We start from the raw sequence: 19988 nt of genomic DNA on the forward strand, positions 1-19988 counted from the left end.
TGAGATACGGAATTTGCGTCAATACGTAGAGCATTCGGTGCAATCTGGCGTCATCGGTCCAGCACCACAAGAGCATATACAACAATTTGAATTCAGCCCGTTAAAGGACAGGACTGAACTTGAAGAGTTCGATAAATGTCTTGAATCGGATGAAGAATATTAAAAATATATTTAAAATACATTTTACGGGAATCTGGAGAAACAAGAATACACTATATACTTCATAGCGCGATTGACATTGTTTTTTTTCCAAAACACTGTTTGCCCATTGTTGCTGGACAGGAATCAGTAAAGGAAGCAAGAAAATAGCATTAATGGATTTTGGAAATGTTCTACACATTTTTAAAACATTAGGAAATCTGAGCGACACACAGGTGCGAGACCTGTTCAAACAGAAGAACAAAAATGCTAAACGGCGCCAGACGTTATCAGGGAAAAAAAAACCAGCCCCTATTGCGCCAATTAAAATCTTTAAGGCAAATGTTACAACAACGGATGATTGAACTTTTAGCGCCTTATACGATATAACGACAGTGAAAAATGTGATAATGAAATCAAATGATGAAATTTACAGTTCCTATATACGATATATTATAATGAAATAATGTGATGATTAGAGTACAAAATAGTGAATAAATTGTTTGATGCACTTGACAGACATAAACTATTTGCTACATATATTTTATAATTTACACATGCTTACTTTTTTTACTCCATCGGTGAATCGCTGTATACCTTTGGTAGGGTGTGAATTAGCGGGGTAAAATGTGTTCGCCCGTTTTCACCAAGTGGAATTGCAACTACAGAAAATTCTGCTCGGGTTTATATTAATTGTGGCTGTTGATGAGTCTTTAACGTTACATTCAAATGTATGCAAATATTTTGAAGAAACGGGGAAATTGTAAGTTGCCTTATTACGGCCCATGAATTTCTTTCCAGTTATTACAACAGAAGAAGCTACCTTCGCTGCCGAACAAAACTGAATAACTTCGTACTCTGTTGAAAGAAACCATCCATCTCTATTACCTTTCTTCAAAATATAATCATTCATTTGTAATGTAACGTTATCTCCGTGACCTTCGATTTCATACAAAACTTTCATTGGTTCTGAAGCATTAAAATTGTCTAATTCGGACAGCCGATTAATTACTTGCTCCAGATTTTTCCAACCACTTCTTGGATGGATCTCCGATGGCAAAACTATACGTCTCAGCTCCGAAGATATTTCTTCTTTTACTTCATCAGACCACTTCTCAGCTCCCCACAAACCGTAATTCCACCCGTGCAGTAATTTTCGCTCAACACCAAGATGCATTAAATGTAGTTCTTCGGCGATAATAATTTGCTTTATCATATTTGCTTCTGGTGTTCTTTATAGTTACGCCTACGGAAATCCAAATCATTTCTTAGAGGAGCTTTGGTATCCGGGAAGCACATAGTCCGTGATATAGGATGGTGATAACCAACAACAGTGCATTTAAGACACCCATATTTGCCATTGTGTGCTATAACGCCTTAAAAGAAAGTATAAAAATCATTAGTTTTAAATTACATGAATTTATGCTTTACTAAACCCTGTTCTTCTTCTTCTTTTTTGGCTCAACAACCGTTGTCGGTCAAGGCCTGCCTGTACCACTAGTGGGCTTTGGCTTTCAATCGATTTCCCCCCATAGCAGGATAGTCAATCCTACGAATGGCGGCACGGTCTATTTGGGGATCGAACCCATGACGGGCTGTTATTGTTAATTAAATGATTAACGATAATTGATTATAAACAACCTGGCTTTATCCTGACCTACTAGCTTAACTTAAGTGACGAATAGATTAGATTAGTTTATATTTTGTAGCCCCTTCCGTGTAAGCAATATAGAAGAAAAAGTTCTAAGGAGCGTTAAAAAAGATAAAACCAGAAACAATTTTTCCACCTTTATATTGATCCCTTTGGTCCCCCCCCCCCCTCCACCTTTACACAAGCCTCTACATATGTCCCTTTTTCTTTATTTCTTAATTTATTTTAAGACAACACATTACATTTGCATCTTTATAGACCCCTTATATTGTTTTGTTTTTGTTTTACCTTTAATGAATGATCGTGCCGGTGAATCAGCAATGATGGCACGAACTTTTATTTTGACCGTTGTGTCATTATTGCCCACTGCAATACCTTTATCAATAAGATTATACAATTCATCTACTAATGGCCGAAGGTACTGCTCGAGCGAATCTGGTTTTTTCGATCCACAAAATATAGCCACAGTCATCGGTTTGACGCTTGGCATCTTATGGATACTGGCCAGTATAGGCCAAAAAGATGTGCGGCCGCTTTTATGTAACGGTATGCCATTTATTGAAATATTGATTTCCAGTTCAGCATTGGGTGCTACCTGGTGGTTCCTAAACAAAAAAAAAATACTGATATATTGATGGAAAAGTACATGGGAATGTAACAACAACAAAACATCTTCATGATACAGATTTGAAAGATTCACTCCTGCAAAACTTCTTGTATAATAATTTTTCGTTTATGAATTATGATTTATTACAACAACTCAAAACAAGCAGAAGACAAAAATCTAATACAGACAACAATCTAATAAAGTTCGTATATAGTTTGCAATAGTAAAATAAGCAACAAGTGATGAAATAGACAATCGCTAATAAAATTTCGAATGTCATACCATTGTACTTATCTAGTACTGTAAATTTGCGATCGTTTTTATCGCAGTGTCATGGGGTCTAACATTATTTAGCTTATTTCTACAATCTTACCTTAATCTTTGTTGAAGGCACTTTCCCAAACCGTTGTACCAATATTGGCCCCCAGCGACGTTCATAATATTTTTTGGTGCCGTGCTTGTCTTCAACAATGTCCGTGCATCTTTCGGTAGCCGTATATCCGTCCGTTCTCGCATTATGTGCAACAATAAATTTAATGTTGAATGAGACACATTGCACTTTAACGCCCAGTACCGAATACAGTCATCTAAAGTATGAGCGTGGACATTAAACCCCGCTGTTATTAGTGGTTCGTTATTGTCCTCCTCGCTTGACCCGTCATCGGACGAAGCTGAAGATTCTGCCTCTAGAACTTCTTCGACTAGCGGGTCAATTGCTAAAATTTATTCAATTATTTTAATTAAATAGGTCAATTAACCGTTAGAGATCTAGTCCTTTGCCTACACAGAATAGTCATTTCTGCGTAAAAGACACTATACTCGCCCGGCTATGTAGATGGTTTTAGCAGATGCTAGGGCTACTTGGATTAAAATGGTCAAAATATGTACACTGGTAATGAAATTGCTAAACATTGTTTATTTGCCACCCTACATAATGTGTGAAACATTAAACTGGGTATCGCACATCAGGACAGCCCTTCATACGGGGGATCGGTCCATTCTAGGTTTGAACCTATGACAGGAATTTTATTGAGTCAATCGAGTTGACGAATATACCTGGGGACCAGTACTATTTATTATCGATCATATATTACTATTTTCATTTATTTTTGGTCTATACAGCTATCTATTTTCTTTGTCAAACTGTTTACAATTGCTGCTTGTATGTTTGAAAGATTTAAGCATTCCTAATTTTTATATCTAACACACTTGATGCATACACTTCACGCTCGGTAATACGCACTAGATCAAGAGCGGATTATCAAATGGCGTTCTATTGTGTTTTTTTACCTTTTATGATTGTCTCAATTCACGTTCTAATGATTGTATTACCTTTTATTTGTTTTATCAAGAAGAATTATAATAAAAAATAAAGATTATAAAGTCCGAATTCACTGGTTGAACTTCGATTCCCTGCCAACTACTGAATATGTGCTTTTTAGTGGGCACGTTTTTCCATATTTTTTTCTCGGTAGGCCATGAGATTTTTGTAAATATTATTTTCATGTATTATCATTTTAATCATATTTCACTACCTTTGGAAAGCATTGTACTTGTGGTGACACAACGTGTAACCGCTCCTTAAGCACCGATTTTCATTTGCATTTCGCTCGCCGCGTTTTTAAGTTCAATAATCGAACATTGACCATCAAGTGTCGACCGCGTGCGAAACAAAATGACAACCAACAACGAAGTTGAACAAAATGGTGCGCTGATTGTGAAAAGTGAGGCAAGTGAAGCTACAGTGATTGCCAAAATAAATTTCCCAGACTTCGACCAAGAGGATATTGAAACCTGGTTCATATGCCTTGAAGCCTCTTTTCACGTCAACGGCATTAAACTGGACAAGTTTAAGTTCAACACAGTGATCGTTGCTCTTGGTTCACGAGCAAAATACGTGCATTCAGTTATAAATCAGTGCCAAAACGAAAATAACAGCAACAAGTACGAAACACTAAAGGAAGCTGTTATCGCTCATTTGCAATCATCGGAAACACAGCGACTGAGCAGTTTGCTGTCCGGCATGTCCCTTGGAGACCAGAAACCCAGCGTTTTGCTGTCCGAGATGCGCCGCTTAGGAGGAGCAGGTTGTACCGACAACATCCTGACCAACTTATGGTTGCGAGCCCTGCCCAACACAACTCGTGCCATCATCGCTGCCATGCCAACCGCAACACTGGACGACCAGGCAAAAGTTGCTGACAAGATTCTGGAGGCACCCCACGAGCAAATTTCCTCTATTCAACATCGAGGAGATGGAGCTACGATAAATTCGCTGGAACAACGTATCGAAGCCCTTACGCAACGCTTAGATGAAGCACTAACAGGTAATCCCCACAGACGGAACCGTTTTACTAATACACGTTCTCGTTCTTGCAGCCGACGGGATGGATCGCCAGCCAGAAATAAACGTGGCTGGATCTGCTGGTTTCATTTCCGGCACGGTTCTCAAGCTCGCAAGTGTGAAAAACAGAAGGCTGACAACCCGAACGTACCGTGTATTTTTTTCGACGGGAAGATCGAGGTGTACTCTCGACCGCGACCGATGTAAGCGCTAACCCGCAAACCGCCCACGCCGCTGCTGCATCTGCCAGCAATCCTGCGTCCACCACGGACAATGACAGCAGCGACAACAATCGTTTACAACGCATACACATACACGACCCGAAAACATCGAATCGATTCCTTATCGACACCGGAGCGGACGTTTCTGTTGTCCCACCAACCTTAAGAGAACGTAACTCACCAAAACACTCACAACAGCTGTTTGCCGCGAACGGTACCCCAATACACACGTACGGTACCAAGCGTATCACTGTCGATCTCGGCCTACGACGATCCTTTGTGTGGGTGTTTGTCATCGCAGATGTAAAGTTGCCAATCATAGGTGCCGATTTCTTAAAACATTACGATCTCCTTGTCGATCTCAGGCGATGCAAACTGATCGATAACACGACCCGTTTAGAAATCGAAAACATTAACGCAGTGACCGAACCTGCTATTACCACGTTCAACATGAATGCACCGTTTTCTGACATTCTTACCGAATATAAGGAAATAACTGTTTTAAACATGAAGCACAAACCAACCGAGGCGAACACCGTTCATCAGATAATCACTAACGGGCCACCCGTTTTTTGTCGACCACGATGATTGCCCATCGACAAATTAAAAGAAGCCAAGGCTGAATTCCAATTTTTAATGGAACAGGGGATTTGTCAACCCTCTAAAAGCAACTGGGCAAGCGCTTTACACCTTGTAAAAAAATCGAACGGCAAGTGGCGACCATGCGGAGATTATCGGAATCTTAACGCGATCACCATACCAGACCGATACCCAGTACCGCATATTCAGGATTTTTCGAATATCCTGCACGGCAAAACAATATTTTCATGTATTAACTTACAAAGGGCATATCATCAGATTCCCGTAGCCCCAGAAGATGTCCCAAAGACGGCCATAACGACCCCTTTCGGACTTATCGAATTTAAATACATGACCTTTGGCTTAAGAAACGCAGGACAGACTCTACAAAAGCATTTGCACGCTATCTTAGGCGACCTCTATTATGTTTTTCCTTACGTAGATGATCTATGCGTAGCTTCAGAGAACATAGAACTGCATAAAAGGCACCTTCGTGAAGTTTTTGAACGCTTGAAACAGAATGGTCTCGTCATAAACGCAGCTAAATGTCAAATAGGCCAACAAGCTGTGGATTTTCTCGGACACAGAGTCACAGCCGAGGGTATACAACCGAAACTTGCCAAAGTTCAAGCCATTATTGATATACCTAGACCCATTAACGCCAAGGAACTGAAAAGATTTCTAGGTGCCATAAACTTTTATCGCCGATTCATACCACGCGCAGCTGAAAACCAACGCATCCTACAGGCAATGATATCAGGCAACATAAAAAACGACACGACTAGCCTCGAATGGAATGACACTACCAACGACGCATTCCTAAAGTGCAAACAGGAACTATCAAATGCTACCCTGCTGGCACACCCTTCACCTGAAGGAACACTAGCCCTTGATGTGGATGCTTCGAATACGTGCATCAGTGCCGTTCTTCATCAGATCACCGAAAAGGGACTACAACCACTTGCATTCTTTTCACGCAAGCTGAGTGAGAGCCAACAAAAGCTAAGCACGTATGATCGCGAGCTAATCGCGATGTACGAAGCAGTAAAGCACTTTAAAGATACCGTACAAGCCCGAGAGTTCTGTATTTATACAGATCATAAACCGCTCGTCACCGCTTTTCAGCAGCGTCCAGAAAAGGCTACACCTACACAGCAACGCAGACTTAGCTACATAAGCGAATTTACAACCGATATTCGGCATGTAGCGGGCGATGCTAATAAAGTTGCCGACATGCTGAGCCGCATTAACACCATCACTGCAATAGAAACAATAGATTACAATCGCATGGCTCAGGAGCAGAAAACCGATTCAGATCTAAAACATTTCCTAGAAAACCCACCAAAAAATACTTGCGTTCATCTAAAACAATTAAAATCACCTCTAGCCGATACGCCTATATATTGCGATATATCTACAGAAGCGATTCGCCCTTTTGTACCAAAGCAATTTAGAAAGCAGATTTTAGAAAAAATGCACAGCACATCACACCCTGGTATACGTGCTACCACTCGTTTGGTATCTGGCCGCTTCATTTGGCCTTCTCTTCGTCGAGATTGCAAAGCATTTGTAACGAATTGTATGCCATGCCAGAAGTCAAAAATACAACGCCATAACAAATCGCCAATTGACCAAATCAGCCTGATCGCCGATTTGCACACATCCATATGGATCTCATAGGACCCTTACCGCCATCTGAAGGCAATTTATATTGTCTTACCATCATCGATAAATTTACAAGGTGGCCCGAGGTTTACCCTATACCTAACATGACCGCACACACCGTAGCGCGTGCTTTCATCAATGGTTGGATTTCGCGATTTGGTGTACCGACGAATATTACAACCGACTGTGGCAGGCAATTAGAGTCAGAGCTTTTCCGTACCCTTACAAGTATGCTCGGCATAACACACTTGCGCACTACCCCATACCATCCGCAAGCAAATGGACAAATCGAGCGTACACATCGACAGCTCAAGGCAGCTATAATATGCCACCAAAACTCGAGATGGACTGAAGTCCTACCTATCGTCCTCTTAGGCATGCGATCTTCTCTGAAAGCAGATTTAAATGCAACGGTTGCTGAGCTTATTTACGGCGTACCACTACGAATACCTGGTGAATTTTTCGTGCCAAGCGAAGATAAGAGAGCAACACCTGAGTTTGTAACACAGCTGAAGCAGCAAATGTCGAAAATAGCACCAAAACCAACCAGCAACCACAACACACGAGAAGCTCCATTCATCCAAAAGGAGATAGCAAACATGCACACACGTTTTCATTCGAGTGGGTGCAATCAAACCGCCTCTAACGCAGCCGTATGATGGACCATACCGAGTGGTCCGACGGAAGAAAAAGGTTTTTATCGTCGAGGTAAACGGAAAGAACGTCCCAGTTTCCATCGACCGCCTTAAAGCAGCATTTATCCAGACAGAAGATGAAGATTCACCCGCGAAAAGTGATCAGCATTCCGTATCACCACCAATTGTAAACCCTCCGTACAAAACACGCTCAGGACGTCGTGTTGTGATTCCTAACCGCTATTAAAATCTAAGGGGGAAGTAGTGTGGTGACGCAACGTGTAACCGCTCCTTAAGACGCGTTACGCATAGTTAACACATACAGAATGCATCGCGCGTAACGTGTAGCACTCTTTCACTCACTAACACTAACATAGCAAACGACTGCACTACTACCATATAGGATATAGGATTAGAATTATATTGTATGTTAGAAATAAAAACTTCTTCTACGAGTGACCACCAAGCAAGTAACAAGCAAATTCATTACGTGCACCCGAATATAGTAAAAAGTAGCTAGAACATCTCCATATACTCAAAATATTTATTTTTTGTTGGTTGAGAAAGGACAGCCGTTTATAGTGTTTATATTATATTTTGTTTTTATGCTATCATTTGTATCTAACTAATATTTGACAAAATACCCGTCGTCGATCTTTGGCTTGCTTCGCCGCTTATACATGTTAACTTTCTGCGATAAAATGGCAATTCTTCAGCAAAATGGCCAATTTCAGTATCCGACACAATCAGAGCGATCTTATAAAAAACTTGCAGCTCGCAAGCTGTATGCGGTTCTCTGCTACCAAAATAGCGATTTTTTCCGTCATTTCAATTTACAAAATTTTATGCTTGAATTATAAGCATTACGAGCTTTTTTAATATGTCACTATAAAATTTTTTACACTATCTTGTGTCTTGTTTTAACACGCAAACTTTGCCGATCACTTCTTCTTCCACTTCGCAAGCGACAGAAAAGTAAATAAAGTAATACACTGACACAAAACTGGCCCTTCTTGTACATAACGGTTTGTGTAGGTTTCGCGTAATATAAACAGTGATTTATAATTTCTTTAACTGCACAAATCCAAACATCATAATCGTCGAACGTAAACTCTAAACACAAAATACACATTCATACACAGAAGCACAAACACACATATAATGTTTATATGATTCTTGTCGTTTCTACATCACATTTTACACATCACTTGACACAAAACTATATCATATTTATCAGCAACCACTTAACAACATTTATTTAAATAGTTAACTACAAAATAACAAAACATTTATGAACTTACCTACAGGTAACTGATGGCACTTGATTCGCCTTCTTCAACCACCATTTCCCCTTCTGCGCGCTGATTTATCCGGTTGAAAAACTGCCCGGTTCGCTTCGATTTTTTCACCGATTGATCCATAGTAATCTGTAGGCATGTGTAAAATGAACGAGAATCGCACCGTTCGAACAGTTCGGTAAAGTGCACGAACGAACGACGTTCTTAACTGTTGTGATATGTTGCGCTACTCAACAACGGCCAACAACGCGGGAAGGGTTTAAGCTTACGATGTAGGTAAAAACCGTGTATTCACTGATAATGTCGTTGCCCTTCTGCCGGCCCGTACCGAGTGCCCGACCGCCGCTCGGTTCCCGCTTGATGCCCTCTCATTCTCCCGAGAGACCCGACCTCCTACACTCACACATCACACGAAGACCCTTGCCTGTCGTCGGTGAGTGGCCTAATGTGTTAGGCAGGTTGGGCCATAACATCTCCCCCTTTAAAACACGAACGCGTCGAACCATCGCGGGGGTCTTCTATTCCTTGAAGACCGACGAGGTGAACGTAACATGGTAGTACTGGTCTCCGGGGGTGCCGTCCGCTCCGGGGAGAGTGGTTGAGGGAGAGGGTCCGAGCACGATCCTCCTGACGTATCGGTTAGTGGTAATTCATCGCTCACCAACGGAAGTTTCCATTCATCCAGTATAACATCAATGGGTAGTTGAATGGATTCGCTACCTGGCTGCAGTATCTGAGGGATGTCCTTCGATGCTCGCTTCCGCATTTGGTTTTGATGTCTTCGGAGCATTCTGCCATCTGACCCTTTTAGTTGATACATGACGTTCCCCAACTTACTTATCACTTCAGCCGATATCCATCTCCATGAATTCCGCCCATACACTTTTGTTAAAACAGCGTCACCTGGCATAAATCCTCCATAAACGATATTAGTTTCCCTTTCAATTACAGTTGGCGGGCGCAAAAGATCGAGGTGGGTTCTTACGGGAAACTTAACCATCAATTCCCCTGGCGTTTCATTCCCCTCAAGCGCCGGATTAGGCGTGGTACGATAAGACTGCAGAAAAGTGTCCAGCGCCTCATCTATAGACATGTCTCCTGTTTGTATCTTTCTTAATGCGCGCTTTAGGGTGTCTACAAACCGCTCTGCCTGTCCGTTGGCAGTCCCTTTCAATGTTTCCCTTTCAATTACAGTTGGCGGGCGCAAAAGATCGAGGTGGGTTCTTACGGGAAACTTAACCATCAATTCCCCTGGCGTTTCATTCCCCTCAAGCGCCGGATTAGGCGTGGTACGATAAGACTGCAGAAAAGTGTCCAGCGCCTCATCTATAGACATGTCTCCTGTTTGTATCTTTCTTAATGCGCGCTTTAGGGTGTCTACAAACCGCTCTGCCTGTCCGTTGGACTGCGGATGAAATGGTGGCGTAGTTATATGTTGAATGCCGCGGCTTTCACAGAATTCCTTAAATGCATCACTTGTGAATTGCGGCCCATTGTCACTCACAATTGTAAGGGGCATTCCGAAACGTGCAAATAATCCTCGTAATATGGCAACCGTAGCTCGTGTGGTAGTTGTGGAAGTTTTTATAATTTCTGGCCACTTGGAAAACGCGTCCACCACTACTAGGAAGTAGGCGTCCTGAATTGGCCCAGCGTAGTCCACATGTAGTCGTTGCCAAGGGCCGGAAGGTTTCGGCCACGGTGCTGGTATTGCTTGAGGTGGTGACTTGGCAGCCGCTGCGCATAGTTCACAAGTAGCTACGTACTGTACTATTTCATTGTCCATCAGTGGCCAGTACACATAACTTCGCGCAAGCGATTTCATCCGTTGGATTCCTGGATGACCACGGTGGAGCTGTTCCAAGCACTGTGTTCGCAGGTCTGCGGGTATAACCAGCCTCTCCCCGAACAAAATGCACCCTTCAACCGTCGATAGTGCCTCTTTGCGGTCATGGAAACGCGCTAATTCCGAGCCGTAGCTAGTCTCACGCGGCCAGCCTTCTTGTATATAACGATAAACCTCTCGCAGCAAAGAATCCGATTGCGTACTTTGTTCTACGTCTCTAAAACAAAGAGGAGAGGAATTAATTATTGCATTCACTGCTACTGACCTTACATCTTCCTCCAAGCTAAGGCTGGCGATTACGTATTCGCGTTCCGGTTTCACGTGGTTTCTTATAAGCCGCGAGAGGATGTCTGCATTCCCGAAATGTCCTGATTGCACGTTCTCAATAGAAAAGTCGTACAGCTGCATGGTCAGGGCAAATCGCTGCAATCTGGTAGCTGTATAGACGGGAATGCCTTTCTTCGAGCCAAAAATCCGGAGCAGGGGACGGTGGTCTGTTTGGAGTCTGAAATGACGGCCGTATAGCATCTTATGAAACTTGGTAACTGCATAAACGAGGGCCAAGCCTTCGCGATCAATCTGACTGTAATTAAACTCCGCCTTGGTCAGCGCTCGTGAAGCATGCTGTATAACCTTAACGCTTCCATCTGGAAATTTATGGCTAATAGTAGCTCCGATTCCAACGGATGAAGCGTCTGCTGATACAATTATTTCTGCCATAGGATCGTAGTGTGTTAATAGCAGCTCTGATGACAGTATTTCTTTAAATTTCTTGAAAGCTGCTTCGCATTCTGTTGTCCATTTAAATTGTTTTTCGTTCTTTAGAAGATTATCAAGGGGGAATCTTAGATCGCGCATCATTGGAACAAATTTTCCATAATAATTAATTGCCCCTAGGAAAGATCTAACTCCGGCAATATCGGTGGGGGCTGGTAAATTCTGTATAGCGCTAATCTTTTCAGGGTCAGGACGTATTCCCCTGCCATCGATTACATGCCCGAGATATTTAATCTGACACATTTTAAACACACATTTGTCAGGTCGTAATGTGAAACCAAATTCCTCAATTCGTTTTAGTACAAGATTTAGCGTATTATCATGGTCTTTATCTGACATGCCTCCAATTATGAGATCATCCATATAGCCGCAAACTCCTGTTATTCCTGCCAACATGGTATCAATCAGTTGTTGAAATGCTGCTGGGGCTATTTTTATGCCAGGCGGTAGACGGTTGTAGTGGTATAGCCCACGATGGGTATTTATTGTTAGCAGCGGGCGAAATTTTTCATCAATCTGCACCTGAAGAAAAGCATCGGAGAGATCAATCTTACTGAAAATTTGGCATCGGGCTAACTTAGCAAAAATGTCCTCTGGCAGTGGAAGCGGGTACTCATGTGGTCGTAGGATGTTATTCAGCCCTGTCGAGTAATCACCGCAAATCCTGATTTTTCCATTTGCCTTCCGTACAACCACTATAGGGGCAGCCCAATCCGAGTAATCCACGGGAGTAATGACTTTCAGGGCTTCCAAACGGTCCAGTTCTTCATCGACAGTCTGTAGCATTGCATAAGCCACGGGGCGCTTAGGACGAAATACAGGGTGACTGCCCTCTTTTATTTCCAATTTTATGCGCGATTTTAAACAAAGCCCCATGCCCTTGAAAACTGTCGGAAAACGCTTCTCCCATACTGACTTAGGTGTACTCACCGCATCGATGTTACTACAGAACTGGTCCATCGGGATTGATCCGAGCTCAAAAGCTTCCACCACGTCCGCTCCCAGCAGGAAAAGGTTGGCCCGTGCGACTCGGATTGTTGCCTGTTGAGTTCTAGAAGCGATGGTTATTGATGCATCAAACTCACCCTTTAGTTGCAGATAATTTTGCGAGGCTGTCTTCGCTTTTACTGTTGCTGCCATCAAAGGAGGCTGTCCGACATCCCTCCATAGCCCCTCGCTGATCACTGTGATATCGGACGCCGTATCGAGCTGCAGCTTAACAGGTGTTCCATTTATCAACACGTTCACATATTTCCGCCTTGCTTCTACGTTGCACACATTTACGTTTACGACTCGCGTTGCAACTTGTGTGCTCCCTCTCTTGTTGTCCTGTCGCTGAAATCGATTTGCTCTCTCACAATATCCTTCCCGATGTCCATATCTTCCGCAATCCGTGCATACGTGTGACTTATATGGACATTCTCTCTTCCAATGGGGACCACCGCACGACCAGCACGCATTCGTTGGCTTTTGTAAATACATGGTGTTTCCTCTGGGATGTGTCTGAGTTTGTTGACCGAAAGGTTGGTACTGCTGCCGATAAAACTGCTGTTGATGCGATCTTTGGCCACCGTTTTTCACCGCAAACACTCGTTCTCCGTGATCATTAGCGATCAACGCGCTATCCACCTTTATATTAGTTATACGCTGGCATTCCGCCGATAGTTGCTCCAATGTAACGTCATTCTTCTCCTCAATGCGGGCAAGCAGCCGATTGCGCATGTCGGTATCGATTTCTTCCTTAAGCCCGCACACCAGGATAAGGCACTTAAATTGCTCCTCATTCATCCCAGCGAACTCAAAATCGACACACGCCCTATTCACACGGCAAGCAAACGTGAGCAGATCTTCTTTGCACGATTTAGCTATCTGCATACACTTGTAGCGTTTGCTAAGTAGAGACTCTGTTCTGCCGAAAAGCGCCGTTAATTTTTCAACTGTCTCATCGAATGACATGTCACGGGGTGCGCGGGGTAAAATAAAACTGGTATAACGTGCATGTTCTACGGTGCCCAGCTTACGTCCTAGGAGCCTTACTTTTGCACCGTCGTCGAGTCGGGAAGCGTCCCGTAGAAACAGATCTTCATACCGCTCAAACCATGCCTTAAATGTTGCTCCCGACTCTGCATCATACCGGAATTCACTTATATTGCTTGCTAAAGCTTCGAGGATAAGCTCGGGGTTTGTCGGTGTCGAACTTTGTTGCGGAGGCTGTGGATGCTGTGGCTGCTGTGGATGCTGTAGCAACTGTGCTGCCGGTTGCTGTTGATATTGCAATATTTGCGTCATAAGCTGTTGTTGCTGACTCATTTGCTGCTGCAATAGTTGAATCATCTGCGAAAGCCCAGCGTCCGGGCTCGAGGTCGATGCACCTTGCTGCGATGGCGCTCCGGCCATGTTCTGCGACTGTGGCTGAGCTGGTAACGCTGCACTGTTTGGCAATGGCTGTTGCTGTTGCTGCTGCCCGTTGCTAAAACCCGCGTTTCCCCAATTTTGCGATAAACGTCGATGTTCTTCATCCTCCATCATTTCGTCCGGGTTTAACATCTTTCTACGCTTACGCGAAATTGTCCCGTCTTATTAGCGCGATACACACAATATAAAACACTTAGAGTTCCATAAACGACACACTTTTAACAAATAGCACGCAAATTAAAATTCGTCGGGTTCGATAAAAGAAATAAATACTTGTTTGGAATAAAATAGTCTCTCTTTTCTTTTACTCTCGTCGCCACTGTTGTGATATGTTGCGCTACTCAACAACGGCCAACAACGCGGGAAGAGTTTAAGCTTACGATGTAGGTAAAAACCGTGTATTCACTGATAATGTCGTTGCCCTTCTGCCGGCCCGTACCGAGTGCCCGACCGCCGCTCGGTTCCCGCTTGATGCCCTCTCATTCTCCCGAGAGACCCGACCTCCTACACTCACACATCACACGAAGACCCTTGCCTGTCGTCGGTGAGTGGCCTAATGTGTTAGGCAGGTTGGGCCATAACATTAACAAAAGGAACGACCAGGACTTTGGGAAGAAACTGACTACACCGAATGCGTTCGAACGTTCCATTCAGTGTTCGACGGCACACATAAATGTGGTAATGAAACTTGCAAAATCATATTGCTTTCTCGCTCTTTCTCGCACCGTGCGAACGGGTCGTCAGAGATCAAAATGTACCCTGTTGGGGTTGAAATCGTACCCATACAACTCAATTCCTCGAACGCCGTCGAATTTGTCCAGCGATGTTCGATACGTGTGCTGTTGGTGTGGAAATCGTATCTATACGACTGAATTCATCGAACACGTTCGAACGGGTGTTCGATCTGTGTTCTCTTGGTGTGTAAATCGTCCCGCTGTGCAAAGCGACGGAAGGCGTTATGGCGTTCTGAGAATTTTATCATGCCTTCCTTTTCTCTCCAACGGCAAATTTGTCGAGCAGCTCGTCGAGCTGCCCGTCCCTGGCTCCGCCTCATTCCCCTCGCCTGAGCGCGCTGCCGAAGGTTTGATTGTGTTGGTGCGTCAGACGGCCAATCGCTGTCAGCCATCGTCCGTGCTTTTTCCCTCCATAGCGCTATCTCTTTCGCGCGTGTGGACAATGCTCGCGAGCTGTTGTGGCGCCTAAAAATGCCGTTAACAAACATTGCGGCGATGAAGTTGCATTTTCACAAATCAAACCAAAAAAGCGCAATGAGTTTAATCGATGCAATGTAAAAATGACTACGGAATCGCTAGCGCACGATGGAGGGTTTGCTGTGTAACGCGCAGAACCCTAATTCGCTCTAACACGTTTCTAACACTAAGCTTTTGCTTTCGTCTGTTGTGGATTACATAGATATGCTAAGCATCCTGCGCATGATTGTGAGTGTGCGTGTGTATGCAAAACTGTCGCCAAATGTAATTTCTTCCGGAATGTTATGATGAAAGGCGGAAAGACGAATTGAGGCCCCTAAGGAGGGGGTACTGACACACAGCTGTTGGAAGATTGAACGGTATACTTAATTTGCCAGCGGATGGGGGGGGGGGGGGGTGACCATGGGACCCCTACGATCATCGGTCACAGGCCCTAAAATTGTAGTCGCCATGGGGGGAGGGGAGGTGCAAATGGTTCTCCAGCCACGGAGCCCTAAAGACCATCTTTCCGGGGGCCCTTGTCGCTAATAATCTGTCCACTTGTAGACATACGGCATACTACAGACTAGAAATCTTCGGCGACCGCCTAGTCCGCCTACCGTTAGGTCCACCGCTGGTTCATGACGGTGTTTTTTTTTTTACTGTGGAGGTGCATCATTCCCCCTGCCTGCTGCGTATGCACCGGGCAGGAGACAGTGTGGCAGTATGCAAGTTGCACGCTGGATAGGAGCGGGCCCGCGGCACCGCCATCATTCCGCACATCTGCATGCCCGTCGTGGGTTCTAACCGCGTATGAACCGTCCGCCGTAGCAAGAGGTGACTATCCGGCTACGTGGTACTCAAGTCCTGAAAAGGCCGGTATGATCGCGTAGGCCATTACGCCAATAATAAGAATAATAATAAGAAGAAGAAGAACTTAGCATAGCAGTCCACACTCGGGGAAGGTTTTTGTTTTGACTTTGTTGCTGCCGGGTGTCCCGCGGTACCGCGACAAATCAACGGAATGCAATCGACCAAAACATGAACCTACCGATCCGAACTCATTCCAAGGCATTGCCGGCAATCGGCGTCATGATAACGACTACAAACCAACAAGCCATCAGATTCTGGACGGACATGTGCAGCACCATACGCGCACCGTAATAAACAAATCCAGAATCCTCTTTTGTATGAATTCAATTCAATATGTTGTTTCCACTTGAGTCAGCTAGCTGATTTAGAAATAAATGTGCAATATATCACACGCACGTTTGCTTAGATCGTGTGTCTTTTTAATACCCCCAACAGCAGAGCCGATCGCAAAGATGCCAATGCCAATGGTTGTGTTGTCTCCCAGGTAGCGAGATCGAAAATACATGGACTTTGTAGCCGCAGCGGATGAAAATGTACGCATCAGAATCAAATAGTTTTGGGGTTTAAAAACACACACACACACACAAACACATGCGCAAACTCACACACACACACACACACACAGACACACACACACACACACACACGCGCGCGCGCACACACGCGCGCGCACACACACGCGCGCGCGCGCACGCGATAAGGCACCTACGAACGCGTGCACGCGAGAACGCACCTACGAACGCGCGCACGCGAGAACGCACCTACGAAAGCGCGCATGCAAGCACGCACCCCCCATCAAACCCCCCCTCCCCTTCCGCTATCATCAGCTATCATATAGCGCATCATCATCCAAAGCGCCGGGCGGGGTGGGGGATCGCGGCATGATAGAGTGAATGGTCACTTTCCCCGCGCTGTGTGCGTGTGTGTGTGTCGAGACACAAAAACTCGAAACAGATTTCGGCAAATTAAAAAAAAAATATAACCACTATACACTGTGCTACATGATGCATAGAAGGTCGTTGAAGCATCAAACATGTTCAAATTAAAAAATATTAGATTAGTGTTAGACGTTCCCCTACGCTTGTTTTAAATAGGCTTCTTCACCCTCAATTGGCAGGGGCATCGAATGGTCTCATCAGCAGCGGCACGAAATAAAATAATCCATCAATACACCGATAACACTTTAAATCCCAATCCAGCTTCTCCCGCATCGTCCCAAGGTCACACACTAATTAATAAATGCTAACACCCACCAATAACAATACATAACCGCAATGCACATATAAGTATCAACGCATACACCACAACACCCAATCAGCTGGCGGCGGAAGGCACGGGCTGAAGCTCGAGTAAGGCAAGCCAGGGTGAAGGAGCGAGAGGAGAGGAAGAAGCGGACGAAAAAATGGGCGCCATTATTTTTTTAAATTTTTTGACCGTTTTTTTTTTTTTTGCTCCGCCGCCGCCCGAACTGTCCGAACTGTCCGAACTGCAAGAACTGCGCGACCCAGCGCAGAAATCGCTGAAGAACAGCGCGGGAGACCAGGCCAAATCTGCGCTGGCCAGCGCAGATTTTGGTGCATTTTCTTGTAATATGTTTGATGGCTGTTACGGTCGCCATGTGGTATGTTTTGAGATAGTCACGGTATGTTCGATTTTGGAACGGTTGCCATGTAGTAACTCTGAACTCGCGTTGGTCAGGGTGGCCCTCGTCATCGTTTGCCGAATTAAGTAGAACTGAGGTGGATACTGTTTCGAAGCGGACGTTCGACACTTGATCGTCCAGGCGATCATAGAAACCTTTAGGAGGTTTCCCTTACTGGAAACGTTGGAGTTTAGAGGCCTTACCTTGGGTAGGGGGACATAACTAAACTCTTTAAATGAGAACTCGATAGATGTAGGATGGGCATAGTCCTATCCTGACAGTCCGAACGAATCTGACCTGCCATGATCGGAGTTGGTTTTATTTATACTCAAATGAAGTTAAGGGTTTCTCACATTTGGTTCCGGGTTGTATGTTGGAAAGTTATTGTTTTCACTCAGCTAGTTACGTTTGTCTTTTGTTGGCAAGAACGATGGTTCTTGTCACTAAGTTCCTGTTTTGGGTTTAATGCATATACTGTTCCTGCTTTGGGTTATAAAGCATAAACTGTTCCTGCTTATGTTGTACGTTTCGGTTGGTTCTGTTAAGTGTGTCACAATTGTTTTATATGAACGGTGTGGCCTGAGCTCTTCCGGGTGTGTATGGTATGATCTGATTTACTGAATGTGTTATAATGAATGTGTTACAATGGTGTGACTTGGCTTTCCAAAGTGTGTTACTATGTGTCTATGGCTGATAGTGTGTATTACAATATGTTCTGTATAGCAGATATGCTACATTCTGCGCTGGAAACTGCTCGAATTTGCGCAGCGGGCTGGTCTCCCGCGCTGTTCTTCAGCGATTTCTGCGCTGGGTCGCGCAGTTCGGGCAGTTCGGACAGTTCGGACAGTTCGGGCGGCGGCGGAGCAAAAAAAAAAACGGTCAAAATATTTAAAAAAATAATGGCGCCCATTTTTTCGTCCGCTTCTTCCTCTCCTCTCGCTCCTTCACCCTGGCTTGCCTTACTCGAGCTTCAGCCCGTGCCTTCCGCCACCAGCTGATTGGGTGTTGTGGTGTATGCGTTGATACTTATATGTGCATTGCGGTTATGTATTGTTATTGGTGGGTGTTAGCATTTATTAATTAGTGTGTGACCTTGGGACGATGCGGGAGAAGCTGGATTGGGATTTAAAGTGTTATCGGTGTATTGATAGATTATTTTATTTCGTGCCGCTGCTGATGAGACCATTCGATGCCCCTGCCAATTGAGGGTGAAGAAGCCTATTTAAAACAAGCGTAGGAGAACGTCTAACACTAATCTAATATTTTTTAATTTGAACATGTTTGATGCTTCAACGACCTTCTATGCATCATGTAGCACAGTGTATAGTGGTTATATTTTTTTTTTAATTTGCCGAAATCTGTTTCGAGTTTTTGTGTCTCGACACACACACACACGCACACAGCGCGGGGAAAGTGACCATTCACTCTATCATGCCGCGATCCCCCACCCCGCCCGGCGCTTTGGATGATGATGCGCTATATGATAGCTGATGATAGCGGAAGGGGAGGGGGGGTTTGATGGGGGGTGCGTGCTTGCATGCGCGCTTTCGTAGGTGCGTTCTCGCGTGCGCGCGTTCGTAGGTGCGTTCTCGCGTGCACGCGTTCGTAGGTGCCTTATCGCGTGCGCGCGCGCGCGTGTGTGTGCGCGCGTGTGTGTGCGCGCGCGTGTGTGTGTGTGTGTGTCTGTGTGTGTGTGTGTGTGAGTTTGCGCATGTGTTTGTGTGTGTGTGTGTTTTTAAACCCCAAAACTATTTGATTCTGATGCGTACATTTTCATCCGCTGCGGCTACAAAGTCTATGTATTTTCGATCTCGCTACCTGGGAGACAACACAACCATTGGCATTGGCATCTTTGCGATCGGCTCTGCTGTTGGGGGTATTAAAAAGACACACGATCTAAGCAAACGTGCGTGTGATATATTGCACATTTATTTCTAAATCAGCTAGCTGACTCAAGTGGAAACAACATATTGAATTGAATTCATACAAAAGAGGATTCTGGATTTGTTTATTACGGTGCGCGTATGGTGCTGCACATGTCCGTCCAGAATCTGATGGCTTGTTGGTTTGTAGTCGTTATCATGACGCCGATTGCCGGCAATGCCTT

At 44.5% G+C, this 19988-nt stretch overlaps 2 protein-coding genes across 2 annotated transcripts; one reads left to right on the plus strand and one right to left on the minus strand.

Annotated features, from left to right (window-relative positions):
* The first annotated feature begins 4071 nt into the window (after positions 1-4071).
* On the plus strand, positions 4072-5549 carry LOC120948335 (uncharacterized). Its single transcript, XM_040364556.2, has 3 exons — positions 4072-4723; positions 4776-4856; positions 4915-5549. Exons 1-3 carry the CDS (start codon positions 4072-4074, stop codon positions 5547-5549), a joined length of 1368 nt encoding a protein of 455 aa, XP_040220490.2.
* Positions 5550-9141: 3592 nt separating this feature from the next.
* LOC120948366 (uncharacterized protein K02A2.6-like) lies at positions 9142-14308 on the minus strand. Its single transcript, XM_040364616.2, has 2 exons — positions 11255-14308; positions 9142-9267 (listed from the first exon to the last, which is right to left on the minus strand). The coding sequence occupies exons 1-2, from the start codon at positions 14306-14308 to the stop codon at positions 9142-9144; spliced, it is 3180 nt and encodes a 1059-aa protein (XP_040220550.2).
* Between the last annotated feature and the right edge of the window lie 5680 nt (positions 14309-19988).

Source organism: Anopheles coluzzii, chromosome X (assembly GCF_943734685.1).
Source record: "Anopheles coluzzii chromosome X, AcolN3, whole genome shotgun sequence".
In the NCBI taxonomy this organism is placed as follows: domain Eukaryota; kingdom Metazoa; phylum Arthropoda; class Insecta; order Diptera; family Culicidae; genus Anopheles; species Anopheles coluzzii.